The sequence below is a fragment of the Bos mutus genome, chromosome 8, assembly GCF_027580195.1.
Source record: "Bos mutus isolate GX-2022 chromosome 8, NWIPB_WYAK_1.1, whole genome shotgun sequence".
NCBI classification, from domain to species: Eukaryota; Metazoa; Chordata; class Mammalia; order Artiodactyla; family Bovidae; genus Bos; species Bos mutus.
Genome location: NC_091624.1, coordinates 60,049,065 through 60,064,285, shown reverse-complemented (window position 1 = coordinate 60,064,285; position 15,221 = coordinate 60,049,065). Strand labels below are relative to the sequence as shown.

The 15,221-nt window shown below is 38.0% G+C and overlaps 1 protein-coding gene across 3 annotated transcripts in view; it reads left to right on the top strand.

The window, feature by feature from the left end:
* PCSK5 (proprotein convertase subtilisin/kexin type 5) overlaps positions 1-15,221 on the top strand; it is a 517,126-nt gene that overhangs the window by 292,800 nt on the left and 209,105 nt on the right. For all 3 annotated transcript variants that reach the window (XM_070375753.1, XM_070375751.1, XM_005892979.2), the window contains exon 11: positions 8,375-8,492. In XM_070375753.1, the coding sequence (XP_070231854.1) occupies positions 8,375-8,492 (118 nt within the window). The remainder of the gene's footprint in view (positions 1-8,374; positions 8,493-15,221) is intronic.

The window sequence follows — 15,221 nt, the reverse complement described above, 5'->3', positions numbered from 1 at the left end:
ACTCTGATCCTGTTCACTCTGACTGAGCATCCTACAGTGTGAGATGTGAAATTTCTTTGCCCCTTTCTTATGTGATTTCTTATTTCATTCACCTCTTGCATAACCCTCTTTATGGTCTCCCATGCCTGCACCATTGAAATAACTAGTTCCCTGCCTCAGTCCTTCTGCTATTTCATACCCCACACATCAATGCCAGATCAGTCTTTCTAAAATATTAATTAAATAAATGATGTCATTTTTTGATTGCTGGCTACTTCATTACCTGCAGATTAAATCCATTCATGGGATTCCAGGCCCACATAGCTTTCTTGAGGAAGGCACCATTCCAAATATCCCTGTCTCATAATTTACTCCATGAATTACACCTCTATGAATCCAAATCTTAATCCAGGACATAAGAACCATCTCAAGTATTATTTCTTTTAAGAGAATATGCAGTCTTCTATAATGGCCTATTTTTGTGAGTTTTACAGAAATGTCCTTATTATTGTTCGTTATTTGAGTTTTATCTAAATGAAAAGGAATTTTCACGAGAAGCCTTACATAGCACTTGAAACTTACAAAGATAAGTGTTGGCTTTCTTCCCAATCAGAAGGCGGCATTCCTAGCTGCAAGGAATAAGCTCTTCTGTGTATCACTCTTTGGGGTTTGCCACCCATCATATCAACAGTAGGTGATGGCATCATATCAGGTGAGCCATGGATGTTTGGTGTAGTTGGATAAAATAATCATATCTTTGCAACCTCTATTAACTACTGAGTATGAAAATATACTAACCAGGCCTTGGAGGTCGTGGCTGTCCCACACGAAAATATAAACATCAGTCAGATTTTCTATGCCTTTATGCAAATTTAAGGAAAAGGCAAACATAAACGAAAGGTAAATGAAGCATTATCTATAAATAATATGTGAATAATTCAAAAATATGAATTTTTGACTGCTGGCTCATTAAGATCCCAGTCTGGTAATTGTTTGTCCAGGTTATATGACAAGAAGATCTAGGCTGGGGAGCTGACATATGGTCAATCTAATCTTCAATTAGCTTTCACCCAAAAACCCTTGTGGAACATTTTTTATTTTGTTCTCATCTCTGTCTAAACAATCATAGTTTCCTAAAAACAAGCCCAGTTGTGATCTATATATGCCTAGGAATACATGGCTAAGTTTCCCCAAGATAGTAAAATAGTTTTCCTACCTCCAGTCAAGAAATACTAGTCAAGCACCTTAAACAAATTACTTTCCTATTATAGTCACTTTGGAAGCAAACAAAGGAAGAATGGCCAGAGAAGAAGAAGAAATAATTTGACATGTTTATCTTTTCTTAAATCCCCTTAAGAGAAGGCAGGCATATCTTAACTCTGTAAATTTTAAAAGATAACAGTAAATATGTATCTTCAGTTCAGTTCAGATCAGTCGCTCAATCATGTCCGACTCTTTGCGACCCCATGAATCGCAGCACTCCAGGCCCCCCTGTCCATCACCTAAAACTCCTGGGGTTCACTCAAACTCACGTCCATTGAGTCGGTGATGCCATATAGCCATCTCATCCTCTGTCGTCCCCTTCTCCTCTTGCCCCCAATCCCTCCCAGCATCAGAGTCTTTTCCAGTGAGTCAACTCTTCACATGAGGTGGCCAAAGTACTGGAGTTTCAGCTTTAGCATCATTCCTTCCAAAGAAAATCCAGGGCTGATCTCCTTTAGAATGGACTGGTTGGATCTCCTTGCAGTCCAAGGGACTCTCAAGAGTCTTCTCCAACACCACAGTTCAAAAGCATCAATTCTTTGGCACTCAGCTTTCTTCACAGTCCAACTCTCTCATCCATACATGACCACTGGAAAAACCATAGCCTTGACTAGACGGACCTTTGTTGGCAAAGTAATGTCTCTGCTTTTGAATATGCTATCTAGGTTGGTCATAACTTTTCTTCCAAGGAGTAAGTGTCTTTTAATTTCATGGCTGCAGTCATCATCTGCAGTGATTTTGGAGCCCAAAAAAGTAAAGTCTGACACTGTTTCCACTGTTTCCCCATCTATTACCCATGAAGTGATGGGACCAGATGCCATGATCTTCGTTTTCTGAATGTTGAGCCTTAAGCCAACTTTTTCACTCTCCTCTTTCACTTTCATCAAGAGGCTTTTTAGTTCCTCTTCACTTTCTGCCATAAGGGTGGTGTCATCTGCATATCTGAGGTTATTGATATTTCTCCCGACAATCTTGATTCCAGCTTGTGCTTTTCCATTCCGGCGTTTCTCATGATGTACTCTGCATAGAAGTTAAATAAGCAGGGTGACAGTATATAGCCTTGATGTACTCCTTTTCCTATTTGGAACCAGTCTGTTGTTCCATGTCCAGTTCTGAGTGTTGCTTCCTGACCTGCATATAGGTTTCTCAAGAGGCAGGTCAGGTGGTCTGGTATTCCCATTTCTTTCAGAATTTTCCACAGTTTATTGTGATCCACACAGTCAAAGGCTTTGGCATAGTCAATAAAGCAGAAATAGATGTTTTTCTGGAACTCTCTTGCTTTTTCCATGATCCAGCGGATGTTGGCAATTTGATCTCTGGTTCCTCTGCCTTTTCTAAAACCAGCTTGAACATCTGGAATTTCACGGTTCACATATTGCTGAAGCCTGGCTTGGAGAATTTTGAGCATTACTTTACTAGCGTATGCATATATAATAAATTGTGTGCATATGCACCAAGTATAATGAAGTACATTGTACATGGAGGAGAAAAACTCAGCAGTGGTTTCCTAAACTCTTTTTACTTCATCTCTGTAATGATGAGCCTGCCTGACTACCTACAGCTGCTGACCAAACATATCCCAAGGGGTGCTTTGAAGTGCAGACCCCGCAGACAGCCAAGTATCAGTGTCTGGAAACCTTCCACATGCAATTCCTTGATAGTGCTGGTGATGGCTGGCATCTTTGGATCTGGCTGCAGTTGTTAGTAGAGCCTACAATTTTAGGAAAAGCAAAGGAAAACTAAAAACAAACCATGCAAAGTAAGGCAATAAGGCAGGTGCTGGATGTGGGGTTTTTCCTGCCCCCGGGGAGTCTGCATTTTGCAGGAGGAGGCAGAAGAAAGCACTGCAGTTCTAGTTCTGATTTCTCTAAGAAGCTTATGTGCTTTTCATGCTGAAATTTAAAGGATACATAATAAAGAGATAGATATCTGAGAAAGAGAGTAAGAAAAGGGAAGAAAAGGCTAATTCTGCAAGCATCCTGTTTTCATTTGTCAAGATGTTTGGGTGTAGAAATGCTGACATAGACGGAAGAGTATTACTTCTGCTTCTTCATGCTTATGAATCTTACATTTTATGTTTTCCTATTTAGCTGTTTACTTCTACTTTAAAAGAAGCAGTACTTAAGCATTTACATTATTCATGTGCAATGGGGTGTGTTTCACGCCCTCTGCCTGGTTTGATTAGTAGGTGCGGGAGGTGCAGGGTCCCTGGTGGGAGCAGTTATTTCAGAACAGGTGGTTCAGCACATTGAGGATCAAAGAACCCAAAGGTGCGAGGACTCCAGCAGCCGCAGGAGCTCTTTGATCTCAGTGGAAGTTTCAACCCCACCCTGCAGATCTGCAGCCCCCCTCAAGCCAGTAATTTGCATTTGCCTAACTATCTCTCAGCCTGGTGGCTTTCCCCTTAGGTAGAAGAACAGCAGCCTGACTGATGGCAGAAGACACCCCACAGTCATGGTTGGCATCCAGTTCCCCCACAGTCCACTCTCTCCCCCTTACTTCCGGCCACATAGACTGCTAATGCCCATGCCCTGCCGACCACTGTCCCCACATGCCAGCGCTGCCATGTTACTCACTGCGCCAAAGAACGGTACACAGACCTGATGATTCTTTAATCAGGAGGCTCCATTCTGGCCCCAGCTTCTGGCTCCACCTCGCTGAATCTGACGAGAGCTCCAAAGCCCAGTCCAGATATCACCTTCCCCTCTATGTCATCTTCCGGACTCCAAATTTCAGCTAACATTCATTGAGTACTTTCTATAGAGCAGGCTCTCTTGGAAGCTTTTTATACATTATCTTTTTTTTTTAACTGATTTCTTTTCTTGACTTTTGAAGTCTTTTGTACACACTTACAGTGATTACACAGTTACCACTTTTGTTTCTTAGTGAAATCATAGAGCTATTCTTATCTCATCCCCTGGCAGTCTGAGAACTCACAGCATTTTCTGTTTCTTTCAGAGCCTCATTGTGTTGACCGTAGTAGGTGCTCTAAACTGCACAAGTGATATCATAATTAATGGGATAAATTCTTAGCTTATATCAGTGAAGTGTATTGAAACTGTCCCTTTCTAACAATTGAGTAATCGAACCTAATTTATCAACCACACTTTATATTTTGATGATTGAATACGTCTCAACAAATACAAAGTTCAGAATTCCTGTACAGCTGCTTCCCAGTTACTAGGCTATTGATAGGAAAAGACCTGAAAGTTCAGCGCCACTCCATGCTCCCTCAGTTCCACGTGTGGTGGCCACTCACCTGGTTTGCCCATGAGTAAGGAGTTTCTCCAGGACATAGGAATTCTGTGCTCAAACCAGGACAACGTTGGGTAAACCTAGACATTTAGTCAAACTAGTCATAAGAAATGATTTCCCCAATGGAAGAAATTGACTGTACTTTTATACTAAATGCTCAGGAATGGATAGCAGTTACTTAGTGGTATTTTTTGCAGTCACAGGCAAAATTTTAAATCTCTCATAGCCATTTTTGTTGTTGTTTGCCCTTCTGGTTGCTACATAGCATTCTCTGTATATCTGACAGCTGGTAGCAAAAAGCCTTATTACTTCAGGGAGCTCAAAAAAGTTAAAGAACAAACAAACTTGTTCCAATCAATTCCTTTACTATATTAGACAGGGCTTTACTAATAGCCATTTAGAGTTATCATTAAATAGCCAATCAGTGTGATATTTCTTTTTAAAGGGTTTAAAATAGCTGGCATCAATAAGGATATATCAAATTCCCTGGTTATAACTTCCTGTGCCCCAAAATTTCAATTTTTCTTTGCCTACTAAGTTCTCTAACTTTTCTTTAGAACTGACTTTTTTAGGTCTTATAGCTAGTACTGCTGTCTAAATCAACTGTATCTGCTTTTGAACTATGCAATTATTTACTTGTGTATTTAATGACTAGCTCCTCTTGGCACTTCTAGTCTCATTAGAAAATGAAAATATACCTCCCAGGAACATCATCTATCTTCCTCTCTTTGCTTGTCCACCTAACAGTCCAAGCAGGGAAGCCTTTGGATTACTTGGAATAAAAGCTAGTTATACTTCTGGCACAAGGCAGCTCCACATTTTGGAACTTCTCTGCATAAACAGTCATGCCACCTAATGGAACAAATATACTAGTAAGCGAGTTTTTCAAATTCCTTTTATTAAGTTTGTTCAACCACATTCTTCAAAGAGTTAGATTTAGTTTCTGAAATACCTATCATAGCTATGCTTCAAGATATTTAGTCTGTATACATGCTTTATTCCCTCATTGTCTTTCTAAATACTGAATCCATAGAATTTTGCGTTTGGCACAGTGCCTGCATGGAGAGATTCCACTTGATCATCATAAAATTATTTTCAGGCTCAGGTCATGGCATGAGAAATGTGCATAGATAAAACTATTTTAGTTACAGAATGGTCATATCACAACCAATTGTTTGCATGGCATATTATATACAGGTAATTGTAAAATTTTTGAAAGTGGGAATATTGGCTCTACACTAGGATACATTTTTAGTTATTAATGATGAGTTTATAGGAGTCTGTAACAAAATGAACAGGCCTCCTAATTCCCCCTTACAATTCTCCTGGAAACATTTTATGCCACTTGGTGAATTAAATACAGTTTCTCAGATCAGTTACATTCATTTACTTCACAAATACATTTGGAACTTCTTCTCTAAGCCAGAGGCCCTGCAGTCACTGAAGAGAAATCATACCCCGTGTGGCATAGTAACAATGGTAACAGTGTGATGAGCGAGATGTGACTCAAATGGTCACCAAAACAGAAACAAGCAAACAAAATAAAACACATGTTCTGAATTTATAAGTTAATTTTAGAATGTGAAACTTCATGTCATATAAAAAAAATTATTACATGTCACTTATATCTCATAAAACTACTAGAGCTTTCAAACCATTTAATGGCTATTTTCCCTGTTAACACCATGTTTTGAAGGAGTTTATCTGCCCAACACATTTATTGTGTAATTATTTTCTCTTTAGTATTTACCAAAAACCAAACAAATAACTGCCATTCAGAAGAGAGTTGATACATTGCTGGCATTGCCCCCCTCCTCCCAAAAAAAGAAAAAATAAATTTATTTCATTTTTTTTTCCTTCAGCTGTGTATCATGATTGTGGACAGATTCTCAATTTCAGTATATTAAAATATTTTAAAATGCTGCAAGTCTCCATTAGAGATTTGGTGGCCTTCACTGATCTAGTCTAATTTCCTTGTTTATTAATATTCTAGTAATAAAAATTTTTTTTCTGTTGACTCGCCATTCTGTAGTTTAACGGGAGCTACTCAGCCTTTGTTCTGAACACCTCCTTTGAGTATTACATGAACAGACCTTGTCTCTGGAGGGTAGGAATTGAGTCGGAAAAGGAAACAATTTACAGCCTTCATAAAGACTCAAGGTGCTTTTCTACTTAACTCAAGTGGTTGTTTAACAGCCATGAAGTGTTTGTTGTATTTGACAGCTCTGCGTGTTAATTTATTCTAAAGGTTGTTAAGTTGACAATTATTGGGGGTAGGGAGGTGGGGAAGGGCAGTGTGCAAAGCTGAGCTGGGGCCGAAACACCCATTTTGCAGACTATTCAAAATCCTTACCCTCCCCAAACCCACCCCCTCACCCTCTTCCCCGCCCCCTTCATATCAATCAAATCTCTCATCTTATTTCCCTGAACTGAGATTAAATTATAAATTATACTGGTTTAAAATCACTTGACACTGGCTTGGAGATATTTGGGTACCATGAAGAGTTAGCCTCGCATTGTGTCTTCATCAATAATTTCAATTCCTCCAGGGCAAGAAAATACCTTTGAATATCCATGGTGAAATGATATAGACTGTGGTTAAGTGATAAGTGACAACATAGGATTTCAGTGAACTTTAACAAAAGAGCTCCACAATTTGGTTTCCTTAATCCCAAATTTGACATTTCTCCTCTATTATATGTGTGTTACTCTGTATCTCTTCAAATTAAGGAGGCAAGCTTGCCTCATGTAATATTATGTAACTAAATCTAAATAGACTTGTTAATAACAGTTACCAATTTGTGATGAGGTTATTGATGAGTTTTAATTATTCTTTTCTGGATGTATTTACAAGTTTTTACAATGAACATACATTATTTTTTAATTAAGAAAAATATTTATAATAAAAGTTGCAAAAGTACCTGTATAAAAATTCTACATATATCTTTGCCATAGCAGAGTAAAGTAGGACTTTGTGTTTAAAGATATAAAAGAGTTTAATGCAAGGTGGAGATTTTATGTATTCAACTGGGATTTTAAAGTATTTTTAGAAAGAGTTGCAAATGTAGCTATCACTGTATCATCATTAAGTTTTCCTATATATAGGTAAAGTTTCTGAGAAAGTTAGGTCAAATTTAGCTTTAGATAAATAGATATTCTCACTGAGAACTAAAAGTTTACAACATCCGAGGATAAGAAGGTGTCAGGAAAGTTTAGAAGCCTCCAAATATTTCATGCATAAACTTTAATAAATTTTTCATATGCTAGAGGAAAGGTAATGATTTATGTCTTCTAGGATTTTCAACCAAAAAACTAGATATGTCAGAAAATTGGTATTTCTTGCATGTTAGTTTTGACTGCACTAAGAGAAGTTGTGTACACTTCTCTTTAAACCTACTAATTATTTTATCTTACAAATGGAATGGTGTTATCACTTGAATACAAGTGGTTAACAGTGGAGCCTGGTAGTAAATCTTTGTGGGTTAGAATTTGGCTCAACCACTGAACTGCTAGTCAGTCTCAGCCAAATTTCTTTCTCCTCATCCATGAGTGATAATAGTAATAGCACTAACATCTTAAGATTGTTAGGAGGATTAAATGTAAAAATATGGACTAATACTTGCCATGTAATAACAATTCATAAATGGTAGTTCTGTTACTAGTTACAATACATATTCAGTGAACAATATGCATTCATCTTATTTTCTTCTTTTGATTATTTACTTGTTTTATTTGTTTTTTAATTGTTACTAGAAGGAAAGCTTGGCTCCCATTGGGTTGTGTCTGGCTTTTCTACAGAGTGAAAGTATAAGTCAACATATATAGCATAGGTTGCTACCAACCATGGTAAAGCTGACCAACTTCTTGCCTTCTGTAGTGAGCCATCTCTATGGATTTGGACTGATGGATGCAGAAGCCATGGTGATGGAGGCGGAGAAGTGGACCACTGTTCCCCAGCAGCACGTGTGTGTGGAGAGCACAGACCGACAAATCAAGTAATGTTTGCTGCAAGCAGACAGCATGACCATTCCCTAAAAGAGAGCTGGCCTATGCAGATGTCTCGAGACAGCCCTGTGTTGCACATGAAAACTAGTAGTTTGTGTAGTTTTTTTCTAACGTGATTATAAAATCTTAATAGAATGTCTAAGACCCTAAACTGTTAAATCCGTCCTAGTATAACCTGCCATGCTCTACTCCAGAGGATCTTTTCAACCTAAGGATAGTACCCAGGTCTCCCACATTGCAGGTAGATTTTTCACCATCTGAGCCACCAGGAAAGCCCGCTAGTATAAGCCAAGAATCCTTAAAAGAAAAGCATATTTTATAAGGGGATGGGAGAACCGTTACAGGTGGATGTTCTTCAAGTTTCTACTCTGTAAGTATTTCTGTCTGGTGGTAGAAGTATCTCCCATAAGTTGGTATACCCCCAAAACTCGACCTTATGTTCTGGAAATTTAGTTGCTTACCATGTAGTTCTCTGAGAGTGATGCAGGATGCACAGTAAATGAGATTGCACTTTACTCAGATTCCAGGGCCCAGTGTCCTGTTTCAGTCACACAAACCTGGAGGCTGTGCAACAGGATTTACCAAGTGATGGTGAAGTCTCTCCTAGGCACTGAATTTGAAGAATTAGGATTTATGCACCCCACTCCAGTAAAATCCCATGGATGGAGGAGCCTGGTGGGCTGCGGTCCATGGGGTCGCGAAGAGTCGGACACGACTGAGCAACTTTGCTTTCACTTTTCACTTTCACGCATTGGAGAAAGAAATGGCAACCCACTCCAGTGTTCTTGCCTGGAGAATCCCAGGGACGAGGGAGCCTGGTGGGCTGCCGTCTATGGGGTTGCACAGAGTCGGACACAACTGAAGCGACTTAGCAGCAGCAGCAGCATAATGATTTTATTAGTATTTTGCTTTTGGCTTTCTTTTTATACAGAGTTAGCTCAGAAAAATACTTATGAACTTTGGTTTGTAATAAGAACAAAGCCATTATAATTCTTGAGGAAACTGTTAGGAAGCAGAAACAAATGGACTAAATTTTTTCTCATTCTACCCATTTGTGGCAAAGAATATGAAAAAAATAAATAAAGGAGTAAAAAGTTAACCAGTATTTATTGAGTTCTTAGCAACTTAAAGTGTGTTTTCTTCTTAAAACTTGATAACAACATGGGTTTTATTCCCTTTTGACAAATGAAGAAATGAGATCAAATGGAATAATTGTTTATTTCTACACATATTTCATTTACCAATTCAGCATCTATTTTTCTTTCATTTATTGGATAGCAAGAATGGGACTGGTGGCACATGCAGCTGGGAGGAGTCCAGATCTCCTCCTGCATGTGCTGCATCTCTGCGCCCTTTCTGCCAGATGCCCAGGACCCTCAGAGCCCAGTGAAGTAGCTCAGACACAGCTGACCAGAGGCACCCAGAGCCACGTCAGAACTTTGAGCAAGCCCTGGTGACAGTGACCAGCTGTCACCCACCAGTCTTCCCAGCCGAACTTCAAGATGCTAAGCCTGAAGCTTCTGAGGCTGTTCAGCATGGAACATATGCCCCAGAGATCAAGCCCTGAGCCTTTGGAATAGGAGCACTGACTCTAAGACTAGGGAGTATCAAATAGTGAGAACTCATACAAAGGAAACCACTGGAATACAAGACCCGGCATCACCCAACCACCAGTAGCACCCTGTGCAGGACGCCTCATCTAAACAACAAACAAAACAAAAATACAAACCCAATCATCAGCAGACAGGATTACCACCTCACTCAGCCTTGCCCATCAGAGGAAAAACAAACAAACAAAAAAAAACTCTGCACAAATCTTACCCTATACAAAGCTCACACCAACCACTGGACCAATTTTAGGAGAACAGAAACCAAAAGAAAGAAAGAATTCAACCTTCATCAAGGAAAGAATTCAAATTTCCTTGAAGCCTGGGAAAGGAGACCTCAAACACAATAACTTAAAAAAAAATAATGGAAAGGCAGAGAAATACTGCACAAATGAAGGAACAAACTAGAAACACAGAAGTCTAAATAAATGAAGAGGAAATAGGGAAACTACCTGAAAAAGAATTCAGAATAATGATAGTAAAGAGGATCAAAAACCTTGAAAACAAAATGGAGAAAATGCAAGAATCATTTAACAAAAACCTAGAAGAATTAAAAAATAAACATATAGAGACAACACAATTACTGAAATTAAAAATACTCTAGAAGGAATCAATAGCAGAATATCTGAAGCAGAAGAACAAATCAATGAACTGGAAGATAAATTGGTGGAAATAACTTCTGAAGAACAGAATAAAGTAAAAAGAATGAAAAGATCTGAGAACAGTCTCAGAGACCTCTGGGACCATATCAAACACACCAACATTCGAATTATAGGGGTCCCAGAAGAAGAAGATAAAAAGAAAGGGTATGAGAAAATTTTAGAAGTGATTATAGTTGAAAATTTCCCCAACATGGAAAAGGAAATAGTCAATCAAGTCCAAGAGGCACAAAGAGTCCCATACAGATAAATCCAAGGAGAAACACGCCAAGACACATACTAATCAAACTGACAAGGATTAAACACAAAGAAAGATTATTAAAAGCAGCAAGGAAGAAACAACAAGTAACATACAAGGGAAACTGCGTATGCTTAACAGCTGATCTTTCAGCAAAAACTCTGCAGGCCAGAAGGGAATGGTAGGATATATTTAAAGTACTGAAAGGGGAAAATCTACAACCAAGATTACTGGACCCAGCAAGGATCTCATTCAAAAATGATGGAGAAATAAAAAGCTTTTCAGACAAGCAAAAGTTAAGAGAATTCAGTACCACCAAACCAGCTTTACAACAAATGTTAAATGAACTTATATGGTCAAGAAATACAACAGAAAAAAAGATCTACAAAATCCCCAAACAATTAAGAAAATGGCAATAGGAACATATATATCAATAATTACTTTAAATATAAATGGATTAAATGCTCCAACCAAAAGATACAGACGAGCTGAATGGATACAAAAACAAGACCCATATATATGCTGTCTACAAGAAAGCCACTTCAGACCTCAAGACACACATAGACGGAAAGTGAGAGGATGGAAAAATATATTCTATGCAAATGGGAAGCAAAAGAAAGCTGGAGTAGCAATCCTCATATCAGACCAAATAGACCTTAAAATAAAGAAGATTACAAGAGATAAGGAAGGACACTACATAATGATCAAGGGGTCAATCTAAGAGGAAGACATAACAATTGTAAATATCTGTGCACCCAACATAGGAGCACCTCAATACATAAGAGAAACACTAACAGACATAAAAGGAGAAATTGACAGTAACACAATAATAGTAGGAGACTTTAACACCCCACTCACACCAATGGACAGGTCATCAAAACAGAAAATTAATAAGGAAACGCAAGTCTTAAATGATACATTAGATGAGATGGATCTCATTGATATCTTCAGGACATTCCATCCAAATGCAGAAGAATACACCTTCTTTTCAAGTGCACATGGAACATTCTCCAGGATAGACCATATCTTGGGTCACAAATCAAACCTCAGTAAATTTAAGAAAACTGAAATTGTACCAACGATCTTCTCTGACCACAATGCTATAAGACTAGATATCAATTACAAGAATAAAAGTGTATGAAACAGCAACATATGGAGATTAAACAACACGTTTCTAAATAACCAACAGGTTACTGAAGAAATCAAAAGGAAATCAAAACATTTCTAGAAACAAAATGAAAAGACGACAACTCAAAACCTATGGGGTGCAGCAAAAGCAGTTCTACGAGGGACGTTTATAGCAATACAGTTCTAGAAACTCAAGAAACAAAAAGAAACATCAAGTAGACAACCTAACTTTACAACTAAAACAACTGGAAAAAGAAGAACTAAAAACAAACAAACAAATAAACAAAATTAGTAGAAGGAAAGAAATCATAAAGATCCAAGCAGAAATAAATGAAAAAGAAACAATAGTAAAGATTAATAAAACTAAAAGCTGGTTCTTTGAGAAAATAAACAAAATTGACAAACCTTTAGCCAGACTCATCAAGAAAAAGAGAGAAGAATTAAATCCACAAAATTGGAAATGAAAAAGGAGAGGTTACGACAGTGCAAAAATACAAAGGATTATAAGAGACTGTTATGTACAACTATATGGCAATAAAACAGATAACCTGGAAGAAGTGGACAGATTCTTAGAAAAGTTCAGTCTTCCAAGACTGAACCAGGAAGAAATAGAAATTATGAACAACCCAATTACAAGCACTGAAATTAAAGCTGTGATTTAAAAAACTCCCAAAAAACAAAAGCCCAGGACCAGATGGCTTCACAGGAGACTTCTATCAAACATTTAGAGAAGAAATAATGCCTATCCTTCTAAAACTCTTTCAAAAATTGCAGAGGAAGGAACGCTTCCAAACTCATTCCGTGAAGCCACCATCACCCTGATACCAAAACCAGACAAAGACAACACAAAAAAAGAAAACTACAGGCCAATATCATAGTATATTGACCTGTAGCATATTGTATCTGATGAGCATAGATACAAAAATCCTCAACAAAATTTTAGCAAACAGAATTCAGCAACATATCAAAAAGTTCATATACCATGATCAAGTTGGGTTTATTTCCAGGATGCAAGGATTCTTCAATATATGCAAATCATCCAATGTGTTACCCCATATTAAACAAATTGAACGATAAAAACCATATGATCATCTCAATAGATGTCAAAAAAGCCTTTGACAAAATTCAGCACCCATTTATGATGAAAACTCTTCAAAAAATGGGCATAGAAGGAGCCTACATCAACATAGTAAAGGTCATATATGATAAGCCTACAGCAAACATTATTCTCAATGGTGAAAAACTGAAAGCATTCCCCCTAAGATCAGGAACAAGACAAAGATGTCCACTTTCACCACTATTATTCAACATAGTTCTGGAAGTCCTAGCTACAGCAATCAGAGAAGAAAAAGAAATAAGTAGAATCCAGATTGGAAATGAAGAAGTAACACTCTCACTGTTTGCAGATGACATGATACTGTTCATAGAAAACCCTAAAGATAGTATCAGAAAATGACTAGAGCTAATCAGTGAATTTAGCAAAGTTGCAGGATACAAAATCAATACACAGAATAAACTTACCTAAGGAGACAAAAGAACTGTACACAGAAAATTATAAGACACTAATGAAAGAAATCTAAGACCACATAAACAGATGGGTAGGTATTCCATGTTCCTGGGTAGGAAGAATCAATATTGTGAAATTGACTATACTACCAAATGCAATCTCCAGATGTAATGTGACCCATATCAAATTACCGAGGGCATTTTTCACAGAACTAGAACAAAAAATTTCACAATTCATATGGAAACACAAAAGATCCCAAATAGCCAAAGCAGTCTTGAGAAAGAAGAATGGACCTGGAGGAATCAACCTTCCTGACTTCATATTATACTACAAAGCTATAGTCATCAAGACAGTTTGGTACTGGCACAAAAACAGAAATATAGACCAATGTAACAAGATAGAAAGCCCAGAAATAAACCCATGCACCTATGGGTACCTTATTTTTGACAAAGGAGGCACAAATATACAAGGTGGCAAAGACAGCCTCTTCAATAAATGGTGCTGGGAAAACTAGACAATTACATGTAAAAAAATGAAATTAGAACACTTCCTAATACCATACACAAAGATAAACTCAAAATGGATTAAAGACCTAAATGTAAAACCAGAAACTATAAAACTCTTAGAGGAAAACATAGGCAGAATACTCGATGACCTAAATCAAAGCAAGATCCTCTATGACCCACCTCCTGCTGCTGCTGCTGCTAAGTCGCTTCAGTCGTGTCCAACTCTGTGAGACCCCAATGACGGCAGCCCACCAGGCTCCCCCATCCCTGGGATTCTCCAGGCAAGAACACTGGAGTGGGTTGCCATTTCCTTCTCCAATGCATGAAAGTGAAAAGTGAAAGTGAAGTCACTCAGTCGTGTCCAACTCTTAGCGATCCCATGGACTGCAGCCTACCAGGCTCCTCCGTCCATGGGATTTTCCAGGCAAGAGTAGAGTAATGGAAATAAAAACAAAAGTAAACAAGTGGGACCTGATTAAACTTAAAAGCTTTTGCACAGCAAAGGAAACTATAAGCAAGGTGAAAAGACAATCCTGAGAAAGGGAGGAAATAATAGCAAATGAAACAACTGACAAAGGATTAATTTCCAAAATATACAAGCAGCTCATACAACTCAATACCAGAAATACAAACAACCCAATCAAAAAGTGGAAAAAAGACCTAACAGACATTTCTCCAAAGAAGATATACAGATGGCTAACAAACACATGAAAAGATGCTCAACATCGCTCATTATTAGAGAAAAGCAAATCAAAACTACAATGAGATATCACTTTACACCAGTCAGAATGGCCATCATCAAAAAGGCTACAGCAATAAATCCTGAAGAGGGTGTGGAGAAAATGGAACTCTCTTGCACTGTTGGTGGGAATGTAAATTGATACAGCCACTATGGAAGACTGTATGGAGATTCCTTTAAAAACTAGGCATAAAACCACCATATGACCCAGAAATCCCACTCCTAGGCATATACCCTGGGGAAACCAAAATTGAAAGAGACATGTATCCCATTGTTCATTGCAGCACTATTTACAATAGCTAGAACATGGAAGCAACCTAGATGTCCATTGACAG